The sequence below is a fragment of the Haliotis cracherodii genome, unplaced genomic scaffold (genome assembly GCF_022045235.1).
Source record: "Haliotis cracherodii isolate W230 unplaced genomic scaffold, xgHalCrac1.p SCAF_6, whole genome shotgun sequence".
Lineage (NCBI taxonomy): Eukaryota > Metazoa > Mollusca > Gastropoda > Lepetellida > Haliotidae > Haliotis > Haliotis cracherodii.
Window position 1 is genome coordinate 42,543,553 of NW_027266319.1, and position 13,516 is coordinate 42,557,068.

At 39.3% G+C, this 13,516-nt stretch overlaps 1 protein-coding gene and 1 long non-coding RNA gene across 4 annotated transcripts in view; one reads left to right on the forward strand and one right to left on the reverse strand.

Annotated features, from left to right (window-relative positions):
* LOC139446108 (putative adenosylhomocysteinase 3) overlaps positions 1 to 13,516 on the forward strand; it is a 165,640-nt gene that overhangs the window by 60,489 nt on the left and 91,635 nt on the right. For 2 of the 3 annotated variants that reach the window (XM_071227387.1, XM_071227388.1), the window contains exon 2: positions 4,105 to 4,189. In XM_071227387.1, coding sequence (XP_071083488.1) covers positions 4,105 to 4,189 — 85 coding nt within the window. Of the gene's footprint in view, positions 1 to 4,104; positions 4,190 to 7,915; positions 7,955 to 13,516 lie in introns of those variants that run through there. The other variant, XM_071227389.1, reaches the window with a different exon arrangement.
* Positions 1 to 13,516, reverse strand: part of LOC139446109 (uncharacterized) — a 51,924-nt gene that overhangs the window by 35,561 nt on the left and 2,847 nt on the right. The window contains exon 2 of the long non-coding RNA XR_011651915.1: positions 2,307 to 2,410. This is a non-coding gene — a long non-coding RNA (uncharacterized lncRNA). The remainder of the gene's footprint in view (positions 1 to 2,306; positions 2,411 to 13,516) is intronic.

Consider the following 13,516-nt stretch of genomic DNA (forward strand, 5'->3'; position numbering starts at 1 on the left):
ATCTCAGCTGTTACTTACTGTCTGTCAGCCCAGTCAGGGGAAAGGGCCGGGGCTCTTCCAGGATGTGCTCCACCCAGCTCTTCCATGTCTCAGCCTGGCTGTCCTATACTCTCTGTACAGGAGCTCCAGTGCTGGTTCTGCATGGCTGCCACTAATGGGGCCTGCAGACTCAGTCAAGCATCATCCGTGTCACTGCCAGTTGTCACTGCCTCCCCAGAGGAGTTGAAGGCAGGTCAGTGGTTTCAGCACTACTGACAGTCACATCAGCATCAATACAACATGGGCATTTGAGGAAAAGCGATACATTTGGTCACTACACAGTCTCTATTCACATCGTAAATTCACTGAAAGGTAAGACAGAGATTATTGAAAAGCCTGGCAGTTGTGTTGGGAGCTGTGTTTTCGGAAGGGTCCTGATTCTGTCTTCTACTGAAGTTATTGGAACAGTTTAGAAATAACTCCACAACTGAGTATCTAAAAATGAAAACCATTCCAGATACCAATGGAACAACTGAGAATGGTGCTAATGGCCATGCCAATGGAGAGGCTAAGCAGAATGGGAAGGTAAGGTGGTGACATGGCATTGTACACCAGTTGAGAAGTTCTGTCACTACATCAGTGTAGGACAGTGTCATCAGTGTCTTCCTACATGAAGGGGGCATGTTCAGTCATTAATCTATGGTGCTTCATGTACATCAGGGTTGCTTGTGTGTGACACTGGACTCCTACATGAAGGGGCATGTTCAGTCATTAATCTGTGGTGCTTCATGTACATCAGGGTTGCTTTGTGTGTGACACTGGCTTCCTACATGACACACCAAGGGGGCATGTTCAGTCATTAATCTGTGGTGCTTCATGTACATCAGGGCTGCTTTGTGTGACACTGGACTCCTACATGACACACCAAGGGGGCATGTTCAGTCATTAATCTGTGGTGCTTCATGTACATCAGGGTTGCTTTGTGTGTGACACTGGCTTCCTACATGACACACCAAGGGGGCATGTTCAGTCATTAATCTGTGGTGCTTCATGTACATCAGGGTTGCTTTGTGTGACACTGGACTCCTACATGACACACCAAGGGGGCATGTTCAGTCATTAATCTGTGGTGCTTCATGTACATCAGGGTTGCTTTGTGTGTGACACTGGACTCCTACATGACACACCAAGGGGGCATGTTCAGTCATTAATCTGTGGTGCTTCATGTACATCAGGGTTGCTTTGTGTGTGACACTGGCTTCCTACATGACACACCAAGAGGGCATGTTCAGTCATTAATCTGTGGTGCTTCATGTACATCAGGGTTGCTTTGTGTGACACTGGACTCCTACATGACACACCAAGGGGGCATGTTCAGTCATTAATCTGTGGTGCTTCATGTACATCAGGGCTGCTTTGTGTGACACTGGACTCCTACATGACACACCAAGGGGGCATGTTCAGTCATTAATCTGTGGTGCTTCATGTACATCAGGGTTGCTTTGTGTGTGACACTGGCTTCCTACATGACACACCAAGGGGGCATGTTCAGTCATTAATCTGTGGTGCTTCATGTACATCAGGGTTGCTTTGTGTGACACTGGACTCCTACATGACACACCAAGGGGGCATGTTCAGTCATTAATCTGTGGTGCTTCATGTACATCAGGGTTGCTTTGTGTGACACTGGACTCCTACATGACACACCAAGGGGGCATGTTCAGTCATTAATCTGTGGTGCTTCATGTACATCAGGGCTGCTTTGTGTGACACTGGACTCCTACATGACACACCAAGGGGGCATGTTCAGTCATTAATCTGTGGTGCTTCATGTACATCAGGTTTGATTTGTGTGTGACACTGGCTTCTCACCACTATTTATGGCCAACTTTTTGATTTGCATGGCAGTTCCATCATGTTTTTTGCAATACTGTTGGTGACATTAAACTTCCTGTATTGCATGGCAACATCAATTTCACATGTTTTCTCAGTGCAGTCTATTAGCCTGCATGAACTACTAGTTGAACTTTTTAACCTGTATATTTTTTTCTGTACTTAGGTTTTGTTAGTGGAATTCCTCCCAGAAAAAGATTATATACATCTCAGGGTACTGTTTGTTGGGGAAATACTTTGGCTGGAGAGAATGATATTATTGTAAGAGTTCTCTCCCTTACACCTTGTACAAAGTGAAAGGCCTCAAAATGTGCACCATTGACATCTCAACTGCCCTTGGCAGTGGCTCATAGAGTTACAGGAATGGTTGTAACTCCTGAGGTGTCAATGTTTTGTATAGAATGTTGGTGAATTGTGATGTATTTAGGACTCACATTTTGATGCTGTTGAATTATCTCCTTAGTTGTTAGCTATGGTCAGTGTGGCTGTTGTCTCTTGCAAGTCCTGTTCCACTGTAATTTTAGTTGTGTCTTGTTTTCTGTAATAGAGAAAACACATGCACATGATGAGTGTTGATTAGTGTAAGTCTTCTATTCTTATATTTAAATCATAAAGACACCTTGATCTACACACACAAAACAGCCTTTGTTCCAAACAATCTTAGGCACTTACAATCAACTTTACCACCATATTCAACTTGCACATGATTGTAAGATGGCTTGGATTTAGGATCACAATCTCAGCTGAGATGGTCCAGTGGTAGAGATAAGCTGAGTCTTGAGCTTGACTCATGTCAGTGTCTAAAAGCACATTCTTGGCTGTGTATGCAAACAGTGGAATCTATGAGGATACCTACACAATCACACCTTGCGTCATATATAAAAGGGTCCAAAATAATTGAAAAACTTACGTTGCTTTCAACTTTCCCTCACTGTTACCAAAACAACTGCTTCCACCATTTGATATATTTGAATTAATACCGTCATGATTTCTGGAAATATATGGTTCTAAATTAGTATAATTTATCATAACATGTTTTTTGTCTTTTGTCTGTTAAAATAACATGTATATCCTGTACTTTTATCTTATGAAATCAGATGTTATGACAGTCTTCACAAAATACAGAAAGGCTGTGAAGAAGTGGTTGCAGTTGTATGGTGAGCCAGTGGATACAACCAACCCACTACATAAACATATGATCTCTCTTGTGTCTTATTCATTGCTGTCAACATCATTGCAGCATATTCAGTGGAATAAATCTATGATGTTAATCTCAGCAGTTAACCTTTTTTCAGAAAGAAATTGTTCAATTTATATTTACTTGGTATCTTTTATAATTTAGGCAATCAAGTTTGTTGTTTTGAACAAAAGAGAACAAAATGTAATTAATTACCTTTGCTAGATATAAAGGAATATAACATACATTTGAGTATAATGTCTGTTCCTTGTTAAATGAATAATATAAAGGGAAACCACTCCCAACTAGAGTGTGTACTAAGATTAAGTACCCCTGAGGTATCAAAAAGGTCACGGTCACACACTGTGGCTTGCAGTCACTTTCCTTCCCAAATTTTCAAATATGTATGTTGTTTCACATTTCTTTCAGTACGCCTTGGCTATCAACTCAATAATTATGTGGTTCACTATCGCGATGAAAAATATTTTTGATGCAAAATCTGTGGATCATTTTGTCTGGTTTCATGCATCAATTGGCATCACAATGAAATTTCAATATTTGAAAGTAAAACAGATTCAAATGATGCAATACAGACCTTCCCTTGCATGCCATTTTGTCAAGTACATTGATAACAATGATCTTATCTGCTAAGAATGATCCGCAAAAATTGTAAGTTTTGATTGAAACATACAATAATCTTAGTCTGTAGTCCCTTGGGCATGCCATTAACCTATGATTGTGGGTTGGAAGCCCGGTTCACCCCTGATTATGTTTCTACTTTTGTCAGCACAATACACGTGCAAGTGGGTTTCACTGAAGTGGTAAACATCTCAGACCTGCATCACTTCGGGCTTTACTCACACGTTAAGCTGACACACCATGATATAACTGGAATACTGTTAACAGCGGCGTTAAACCAAACTCACTCACTCATAGCCTGTAAGGATTGAGGTACAATACTTTAGTGGTAAATTGTTTGTTTTGTGCATAGTGGGCATAGATTAAAATGATTTTTTTATGATCTGTTTTCTTAAAGTATTTGATTTCTTTTTCAGGAAATTAAATACAACTTAACACCAAACAGACCACGCATCCACAGCCGCTCTGTGTCCCAGTCATCCACGGATAGCTACAGCTCAGGTGAGCAGCTAGTTTAATACATGTACCATGCTCAGGTGAGCAGCTAGTTTAATACATGTACCATGCTCAGGTGAGCAGCTAGTTTAATACATGTACCATGCTCAGGTGAGCAGCTAGTTTAATACATGTACCATGCTCAGGTGAGCAGCTAGTTTGATACATGTACCATGCTCAGGTGAGCAGCTAGTTTAATACATGTACCATGCTCAGGTGAGCAGCTAGTTTGATACATGTACCATGCTCAGGTGAGCAGCTAGTTTGATACATGTACCATGCTCAGGTGAGCAGCTAGTTTAATACATGTACCATGCTCAGGTGAGCAGCTAGTTTGATACATGTACCATGCTCAGGTGAGCAGCTAGTTTAATACATGTACCATGCTCAGGTGAGCAGCTAGTTTAATACATGTACCATGCTCAGGTGAGCAGCTAGTTTGATACATGTACCATGCTCAGGTGAGCAGCTAGTTTAATACATGTACCATGCTCAGGTGAGCAGCTAGTTTAACACATGTACCATGCTCAGGTGAGCAGCTAGTTTGATACATGTACCATGCTCAGGTGAGCAGCTAGTTTAATACATGTACCATGCTCAGGTGAGCAGCTAGTTTAATACATGTACCATGCTCAGGTGAGCAGCTAGTTTGATACATGTACCATGCTCAGGTGAGCAGCTAGTTTAATACATGTACCATGCTCAGGTGAGCAGCTAGTTTGATACATGTACCATGCTCAGGTGAGCAGCTAGTTTGATACATGTACCATGCTCAGGTGAGCAGCTAGTTTAATACATGTACCATGCTCAGGTGAGCAGCTAGTTTAATACATGTACCATGCTCAGGTGAGCAGCTAGTTTAATACATGTACCATGCTCAGGTGAGCAGCTAGTTTAATACATGTACCATGCTCAGGTGAGCAGCTAGTTTTATACATGTACCATGCTCAGGTGAGCAGCTAGTCTAATACATGTACCATGCTCAGGTGAGCTGCTGGTCTAATACATGTACCATGCTCAGGTGAGCAGCTAGTCTAATACATGTACCATGCTCAGGTGAGCAGCTAGTCTAATACATGTACCATGCTCAGGTGAGCAGCTAGTCTTATACATGTACCATGCTCAGGTGAGCAGCTAGTCTTATACATGTGCCATGCTCAGGTGATCAGGTAGTCTAATACATGTACCATGCTCAGGTGAGCAGCTAGTCTAATACATGTACCATGCTCAGGTTAGCAGCTAGTCTAATACATGTACCATGCTCAGGTGAGCAGCTAGTCTAATAAATGTACCATGCTCAGGTGAGCAGCTAGTCTAACACATATAGACACACAGAATGGTGGATGCTCGAAAAGCATGGGGAATAAAGTCAGGGGCCAGGATTTAATCGGCTTAGTGATGTTAAAGAATTGGTATAAAAGAGATGGTATTGGAGACATTTTTAGCTTAAAATCGGAGATACCATATTCGGCGTAATACACTCCCCATTCTTATAAGCACCTATGGTGATATTTACTAATATATTGACAAGTGAACAATCCCAACAATCTCAATAAGTGCCACTTCTGATTGATCACAGAACATAGTTATTTGTGTATACTAATGCACTCATTTGTTATACGCATCTCTAATTATGGGCAATTAAATTCTGGAAAAATATATCTCATATGTATAATATGCACAGACTTTAGTATCATTTCAGGTTGTCAGTATATGACTGTCATGATCCGCTATATAAAAAGAATAGAATATCAGCAAATTCATATTGAATCATGCAAGTTAACCCTTTTGTTACACTATTTAAGTGTTCATTGTATATCTGGACTTACATTTGTAATCTATTATCTTAATTTTAATAAAAAAATCATTCAATAATGTTTACATAATAATTTTGGTGAAATAGTGTCCCTACGATACTTACAACTTCACACGGTTCCTTAAAGCTCGCTTTACCACATACCAACTCCTATTTACTAATGCAACAATGATCTTATTTTCTTCTGTTTCATTTTTTAATGAATCTACACATTAAGATAAAAATGTGTCACAGTCAACTTTCAATGAGAAAATATCTCAAAACGTGAAAAACGATTTCCAATTACGTAGTCTTCATTTGTTTACATCACATGCTGTCATCGAAGGCATAGGGAGAGGTAGCGATATGATCACTTTGATGCATAAATATATTTTGTCGTGCACCTTACAGTCGCAGTTTTAGTGGCAAATAATTGTGCAAAACAATATGTAAAGCATCAGTCTGTTCTGATTTCAAAGTTGTTTAAAAACAAGAGAAAAGTCCAGTCATGTCACATGGAAATTAGCGTGTGGCAGTGGTGTTATGCAAAGTTATGTTACTTATGAAGCTAGATGTACTTTAAGGATAATTGCATACATTGTCTTTGGAATTAATCTCAGGTAGGGATGTGTAGTATTTTCATATCTAAATTGTTGAACTCGTGACCTGTCATGAACAGCACAATAGCCGACATAACAACAAACATGTTTTGACAAAAACTATTCAAGTTAATTTTACAAATCGGTAGCTAAAACAAAGAAGTAGTAATAAACATTAAATATATCCTCATTATAACCGAAAAATAAAGGTAAGTAATATAAGGTAATATTTGAAAATCATGAAAACACAAAGCAGCTGTCTATTTTAAATTTCAACTTTTCCTGCAGATTACCGGTACTTCCTGTTTGGAATGATGGTCGTCGACCTTTATTTTTACTCATCGTTGATGTCGAGTTGCATTATCACAAATACATAGATATGTAAATTGATATGTGCAAGCATTCATGTAGTATTATTTGTAAGAGACATCTATATCTAAAGGGATAAAATGCTGAGAGCGATCATTTTCTGTGTTCGCCAAACCACAAAATTTACAATCTTTCAATTCTGTAAAAAGAAATTACCCAAATTATATTCTAATAAGCAACCCCTATTTCTAATTTTGAGAGCGCCCTGGATGCTTATTATGTTGAATACATTAACTTATACTAAGCATTGATAGACAGTGAACATGTGGGTATATTTAATGAATACTAGTGCAAGGGAGGTAACTCCAGCAATTGTAAGACCATATATAACAGATTCAGAAAGACGACTGTTTTTGAAATATTTAGTGGTGTTTCTAATAAAATCTGTTACTGTGTAATTAGATTATGGAGAGATCAATTACTAAGATTCAACAGTAGTCAATTGGTGAAATGCACACAATGCCAGGCATATGCATGCATCAAGTCAGTCAGTGATCAAAGGGATGTAACTCTTGAAGTTTTATCGGTGTTACTTGTCAGAACACGCTGACAGACACAATATTTATTTGATTGGGATTTCTTACCCTGAGTGATATATGCATATGGATTTTAGAAGTGAAAGCCTGCATGTGTACAGTGTGTTGTGCCATGGACGTGCGGTGTATATATATGTGAGTATACACACCAATGTTTATTTCCAGGGAATTCTCTTGTCACTTTCAGCGCTACATCAACAATTGACATGTTTTAGGTTTACGATTACTTTGTAGTTACTATTATTGCCTTTCATTACTTTTCATTACTTTTCATAGCTATTATTATGAATTTGATTACATAATGAAAGCTTTTTAAGAACGCATGAAGTATGGCTGGTGATGTCAGTGGGGTGTTGTATGTGGTGTTGATGTGGGTGAGCCAGTAGTGCACTTGTTGTTCCAGGAGGGCGGGGCGGCGGAGGGCGAGGAGGGCGTGGGGGGCAACTCGAGCCCATCACTGACTCTGATTCAGGTTGTATATGTCTGCTCCCTGCTCCGCCTGTATTCTATCACTACCTACTGTGGTACTTGTAGTTCTGGCTGCTCTGCTCATGTAGTGTCTGTTTTCTTGAGATGAGCCAATACCCCATATTGTTTGTGTGGTCCAAGCTTACATGCTACTGTTTGCATGGTATTCACATTGTGCTCTACCATGAAACATGGGAACAGTTAACCCAAGAAACTTGACATGAGTGTCATGACCATAGTCACACATGACACTTACCCCAGACACATATCACTCACAACACTTGCCCCAGACACGTCAAACATGGCCCTTGCCCCAGACACATATCACTCACAACACTTGCCCCAGACACATATCACTCACAACACTTGCCCCAGACACGTCAAACATGGCCCTTGCCCCAGACACATATCACTCACAACACTTGCCCCAGACACGTCAAACATGGCCCTTGCCCCAGACACATATCACACATAACACTTGCCCCAGACACGTCAAACATGGCCCTTGCCCCAGACACATAACACTCATAACACTTGCCCTAGACACGTCAAACATGGCCCTTGCCCCAGACACATTTCACACACAACACTTGCCCCAGACACGTCAAACATGGCCCTTGCCCCAGACACATATCACACATAACACTTGCCCCAGACACGTCAAACATGGCCCTTGCCCCAGACACATATCACACATAACACTTGCCCCAGACACGTCAAACATGGCCCTTGCCACAGAAACATATCACGCATAACACTTGCCCCAGACAATCATCAAACATGACACTTGCCCCAGACATATGTCACACATGACACTTGCCCCAGACGCATGACACACATGACACTTGCCTCAGAAACACGTCACACATGACGCTTGCCCCAAACACTTACAATAATATAGAAGCATGGGACCTGAACCCTGACACAACACATGTGAGACAATACCCAGACACATGTGAGAAAATACCCTGACACATGTGAGAAAATACCCTGACACATGTGAGACAATACCCAGACACATGTGAGAAAATACCCTGACACATGTGAGACAGTACCCAGACGTGTGAAAAAATACCCTGGGATATGTGAGACAATACCCAGACACATGTGAGAAAATACCCTGACACATGTGAGAAAATACCCTGACACATGTGAGACAATACCCAGACACATGTGAGAAAATACCCTGACACATGTGAGACAGTACCCAGACGTGTGAAAAAATACCCTGGGATATGTGAGACAATACCCAGACACATGAGAGAAAATACCCTGACACATGTGAGACAGTACCCAGACACATGTGAGAAAATACCCTGACACATGTAAGAAAATACCCTGACACATGTGAGACAGTACCCAGACATGTGAGACAATACCCTGGGATATGTGAGACAATACCCAGACACATGAGAGAAAATACCCTGACACATGTGAGACAGTACCCAGACGTGTGAGACAATACCCTGGGATATGTGAGACAATACCCTGACACATGTGAGACAATACCACGACAGAAAATATACAATACCCAGTGTTCGCGGGAGGTTTTTGTACAGTGCGTGCAGAAATGAAATAATGAATTTTCAATTAAAATATTTCGCGTGTGAAGTTTTTATTTCAATAAAATCAGTACAAGTACAGCTAATAATTATGACCAAACTTTAACTTACGGTGCATTTTTGATATAATGAACGTTCAATCATTAATAAAATATATATGACTGTTGTTAGCACATGCCCATGTGTGGAAGTTTTCTTCTGTCGCTCTGTTTATGATCGTTCATATTACCGACTATTACTTGTAAGCTGGCTCTGATTGGATGAATCGAACGACTTCCGGGGAATTCCATCGATAGTAACGAATGACGTCTTGTGTCTGAGATTAGTTATTCCGTTGCCCAAAGACCATATATGGAAATATAAAGGATGCGATTCAAAGCGCCATCTGAACACATTCTATTTTTAGAAATGGGAATTTCCAGATTTTGATTTATTTTCGTCTGAACATCGTAAGCAGGCTATCAGCTTTGAACAGTTTTTTTATTTTATGGTATTAATACAAAATTAAGTATATCACAATCTCTGCCTGCAAAGTATTTTTTGCGTGTTTATATGATTTTAATGCTTGAAAAACACTGAATACCCTAACACATGCGAGACAATACCCTGACACATGTGAGACAATATGCTGACCCATGTGAGACAATACCCAGACACATGTGGGACAATACCCTGACACGATTTAGATAATACCCTGACACATGTGAGACAATACCCGAACACATGTGAGACAATACCCTGACACATGTAGGACAATACCCTAACACATATGAGACAATATGCTGACATATGTGAGACAATACCCTGACACATGTGAGACAATACCCGAACACATGTGGGACAATACCCTAACACATATGAGACAATATGCTGACATATGTGAGACAATACCCTGACACATGTGAGACAATACCCGAACACATGTGAGACAATACCCGAACACATGTGAGACAATACCCGAACACATGAGAGACAATACCCTAACACATGAGAGACAATATCAGTTTTTCTGTCTGTACTCATTTGTTGTTTCTGAAGCTCTCTTTTTTTTATGCACACAAACACTAATTTTCATACTGTCTACTTTGCACAGAAATCACAAAGCTGCTTCTGTTGTTACTTATATGAGCACACAGTGTTAAACTGAAGATACAGTAAACCACCACACACAGCTCTTGTTCACTAGTTTTCAGGAATTTGTAGCTTTTGTAGCCAAACGTACAGGCCAGTAGCATTTTTATCTTTTCCACGTTTTGAAATTACAGCAGATTCACAATAGCTTAACATTTAACAGTCCTTTTTACACATCATTTGTACATTTGGTCATTCATTACATGGTACCACTACAACCAGACAAATATCATCCATGACTAATGTACTAAAGGAACTCATATCATGTAACATCTGGTTCGGTCAGCCAAAAGTAGGATATTAGCAGATTGCTAGTAACCACTTAGCATGTGTAATGTAATGAATCTCACCAAGTGTTATGAGGAATAATGCCCTATATTTTGACAAATATCGAACATGACTGGCACATCCATTAGTGACCTGTTGAAACCATCAGTGGTCAAGCTGGCCAGCTCGATCACCAACAGGCCTGGTCAGGACAGTCTGATGGAACAGAAGTACTTGGTGCTTGGGAAGCACAGACTTAAAAATTACCTTGTTTGTGCATGTTGCATGGGGCTGATTATTTCATGTTTTAGGTGATGTTTGAAAAGCTTTTAATGCATTGAAGTTTTTGCTTGTTTTTTTTCTTTCATTTTTCATTGTCTCATATTTATAGTAAAAGTTCAAACTTTTAGTCTTCATTGAGAAAAAGAAGGTATGGTAAATGCAATAATTCTTGTCCTAATACCTACTAGTTCTCTGTTGTCAGTTCTAGCATACTCAACATTCTGACATTCTGATTCTTTGTATACAGACATGTCCTGAATCACTGAAATATGAACATGGTGAAGTCATGGAGCATGTGACACTTTGTGGAGGATAGCATGGGTTGTAGCTGAACAGTTTGTGCAAACAGCCATATGTTTACTTCCAAAGATAGAACAGGTTTCTCATTAGATGCATCATTATGGTATCTACACATATACTACACCATCTTATATTCTACTTAATTTTATTGAGGTTAAGATATTAATTAGGGCATTTATTAAATAATAAATGACATGATTGTTCTAATCAGAATATGCATGGTTTCACTTGGTGTAGAAAACAACCCAAAGATCTTTTAATTTTTTTTTTTTTTTAAACAAGACTGAATATTTTGTTTATATGCACCTTTGTGTGATATTTTTATGAAACAATTATCTGAGTGCAGGTGTTCCTTTTTTTTGATCTTTCCAAAACTGATTTATCATTTGACCATTTTGTCAGAGTGAGTGATCATCTAGTTTTATGTAAATGTGCAAGATGAAAAACGGCCATCCTGGTGTTGTCAACAACATCTTGGCCTCCTCCCTATCTTGTTTTCCAGTCCATTAGTCAGTGCCGTGATAAGTAATTCTTCCACATAAGCTTTAACAGTTCCATTACTTGGCCAACTACTCAATGTCCACAAGACAAGCCCCTATCTCAGTGGTAATTAACAGACTTAGCATTGTTTTAAGTGTATTATGGTGACTAAAGCACATGGTCACATTTATGTACGACATTGAATTTTTACAATTACTGACAGTAATGGGAAGCATGGAAAGAGTAGAATTTGAGTACATTTTGGACAGTGTAATGGGCTCTAGGTGCAGTTCCTTTTTATATTTTGTATGATGAATAACAGATATATTTGAAGTATAGCTAGTTAAGGATTTTCTTTAATAGCTATCATTTTAAGTAGCCTGCCCCCTCAGAAAAAGGAGCCATAATGCCAGTTGGTTGTACAGTATTTCAAATGTGCATTTACACATATTAGGTTTTGTGTTCTGTTTCACTTTAAAACTGACTTTCACTTTGTGAGTTCATTGGAGTATGAACCTTCATAGAGTGAGGGCCAAACTGCATGAATGTGGTTTACAGGTCGAAGGATACACAACAATTTAATTATGTATATATGTGACTTAATTATTACACTGACAATCATACAACAACCAGCAGTAACACGGAATATGATAGTTCCTCAGAAGGCAAGCAAGGTAGCATGTGCACTTATCTCACTTTATATATGAAGATACTAGTTTCTTATTGGTAAAGGAGCGGGCAATTATTTACCATGTAGCCAGCTCATGTACCCCTCTGAGAAATCAATCGAAATACCTGAAGTAGCTTACTTACATCACATAAGTATTGTTGAGCTGAAATGAACCAATGTTTATCCGAAAGCATTGGGTAAAGGGAAGTAAGTCTGTTCGTTTGCTTCGTCTGCTACCTGACAAAATAGCTGAATCAAAGCATTTTACTCAATGAAACTAAATTGGACATATATTTTGGGTGTGATATACCCTGTATGTGAGCCTATGTACACTTTGCCTGACAGTTTGGGATACATACTATAGGCTCACACACAGGGTACATTGCACCATATACCACCCCTCAAGATCGGTTGACAATGTATAATATATGTTCAAATTGCACAACAGCAACATATTTTGTACTTTGGTTACAAGAAATAGATTAGATGAGAATGGTCTCTTATGAACTACATGATTAAGTCAGTCACATTTATTATATTCAATCCAGGACGTCAAAATGTCCGACACGATAAACGTGATGAAAGAGATTTCTGAAGTTGTTAACATAACTGTGATGTTGGTCATCATTGATCAATTTGCAGATCATTGAAAGGTTATTATGAAGATGTGTCAAATAGATCATGAGGTAAATTTATAGATTGTTGTAGACTGTCACTGTCAGTATAGGTATTGGTTGAGTCCATAGTATGGATGTGCATTCGTTTAATTCACTTATCCCAATGTATGCTAGAACGCGGAGTTCAAGATTAAAGGTCTAAATGATCGGAATCCATGCTTCTGTATTTATTCATGCAAGGTTTCTCCAGGAATGTG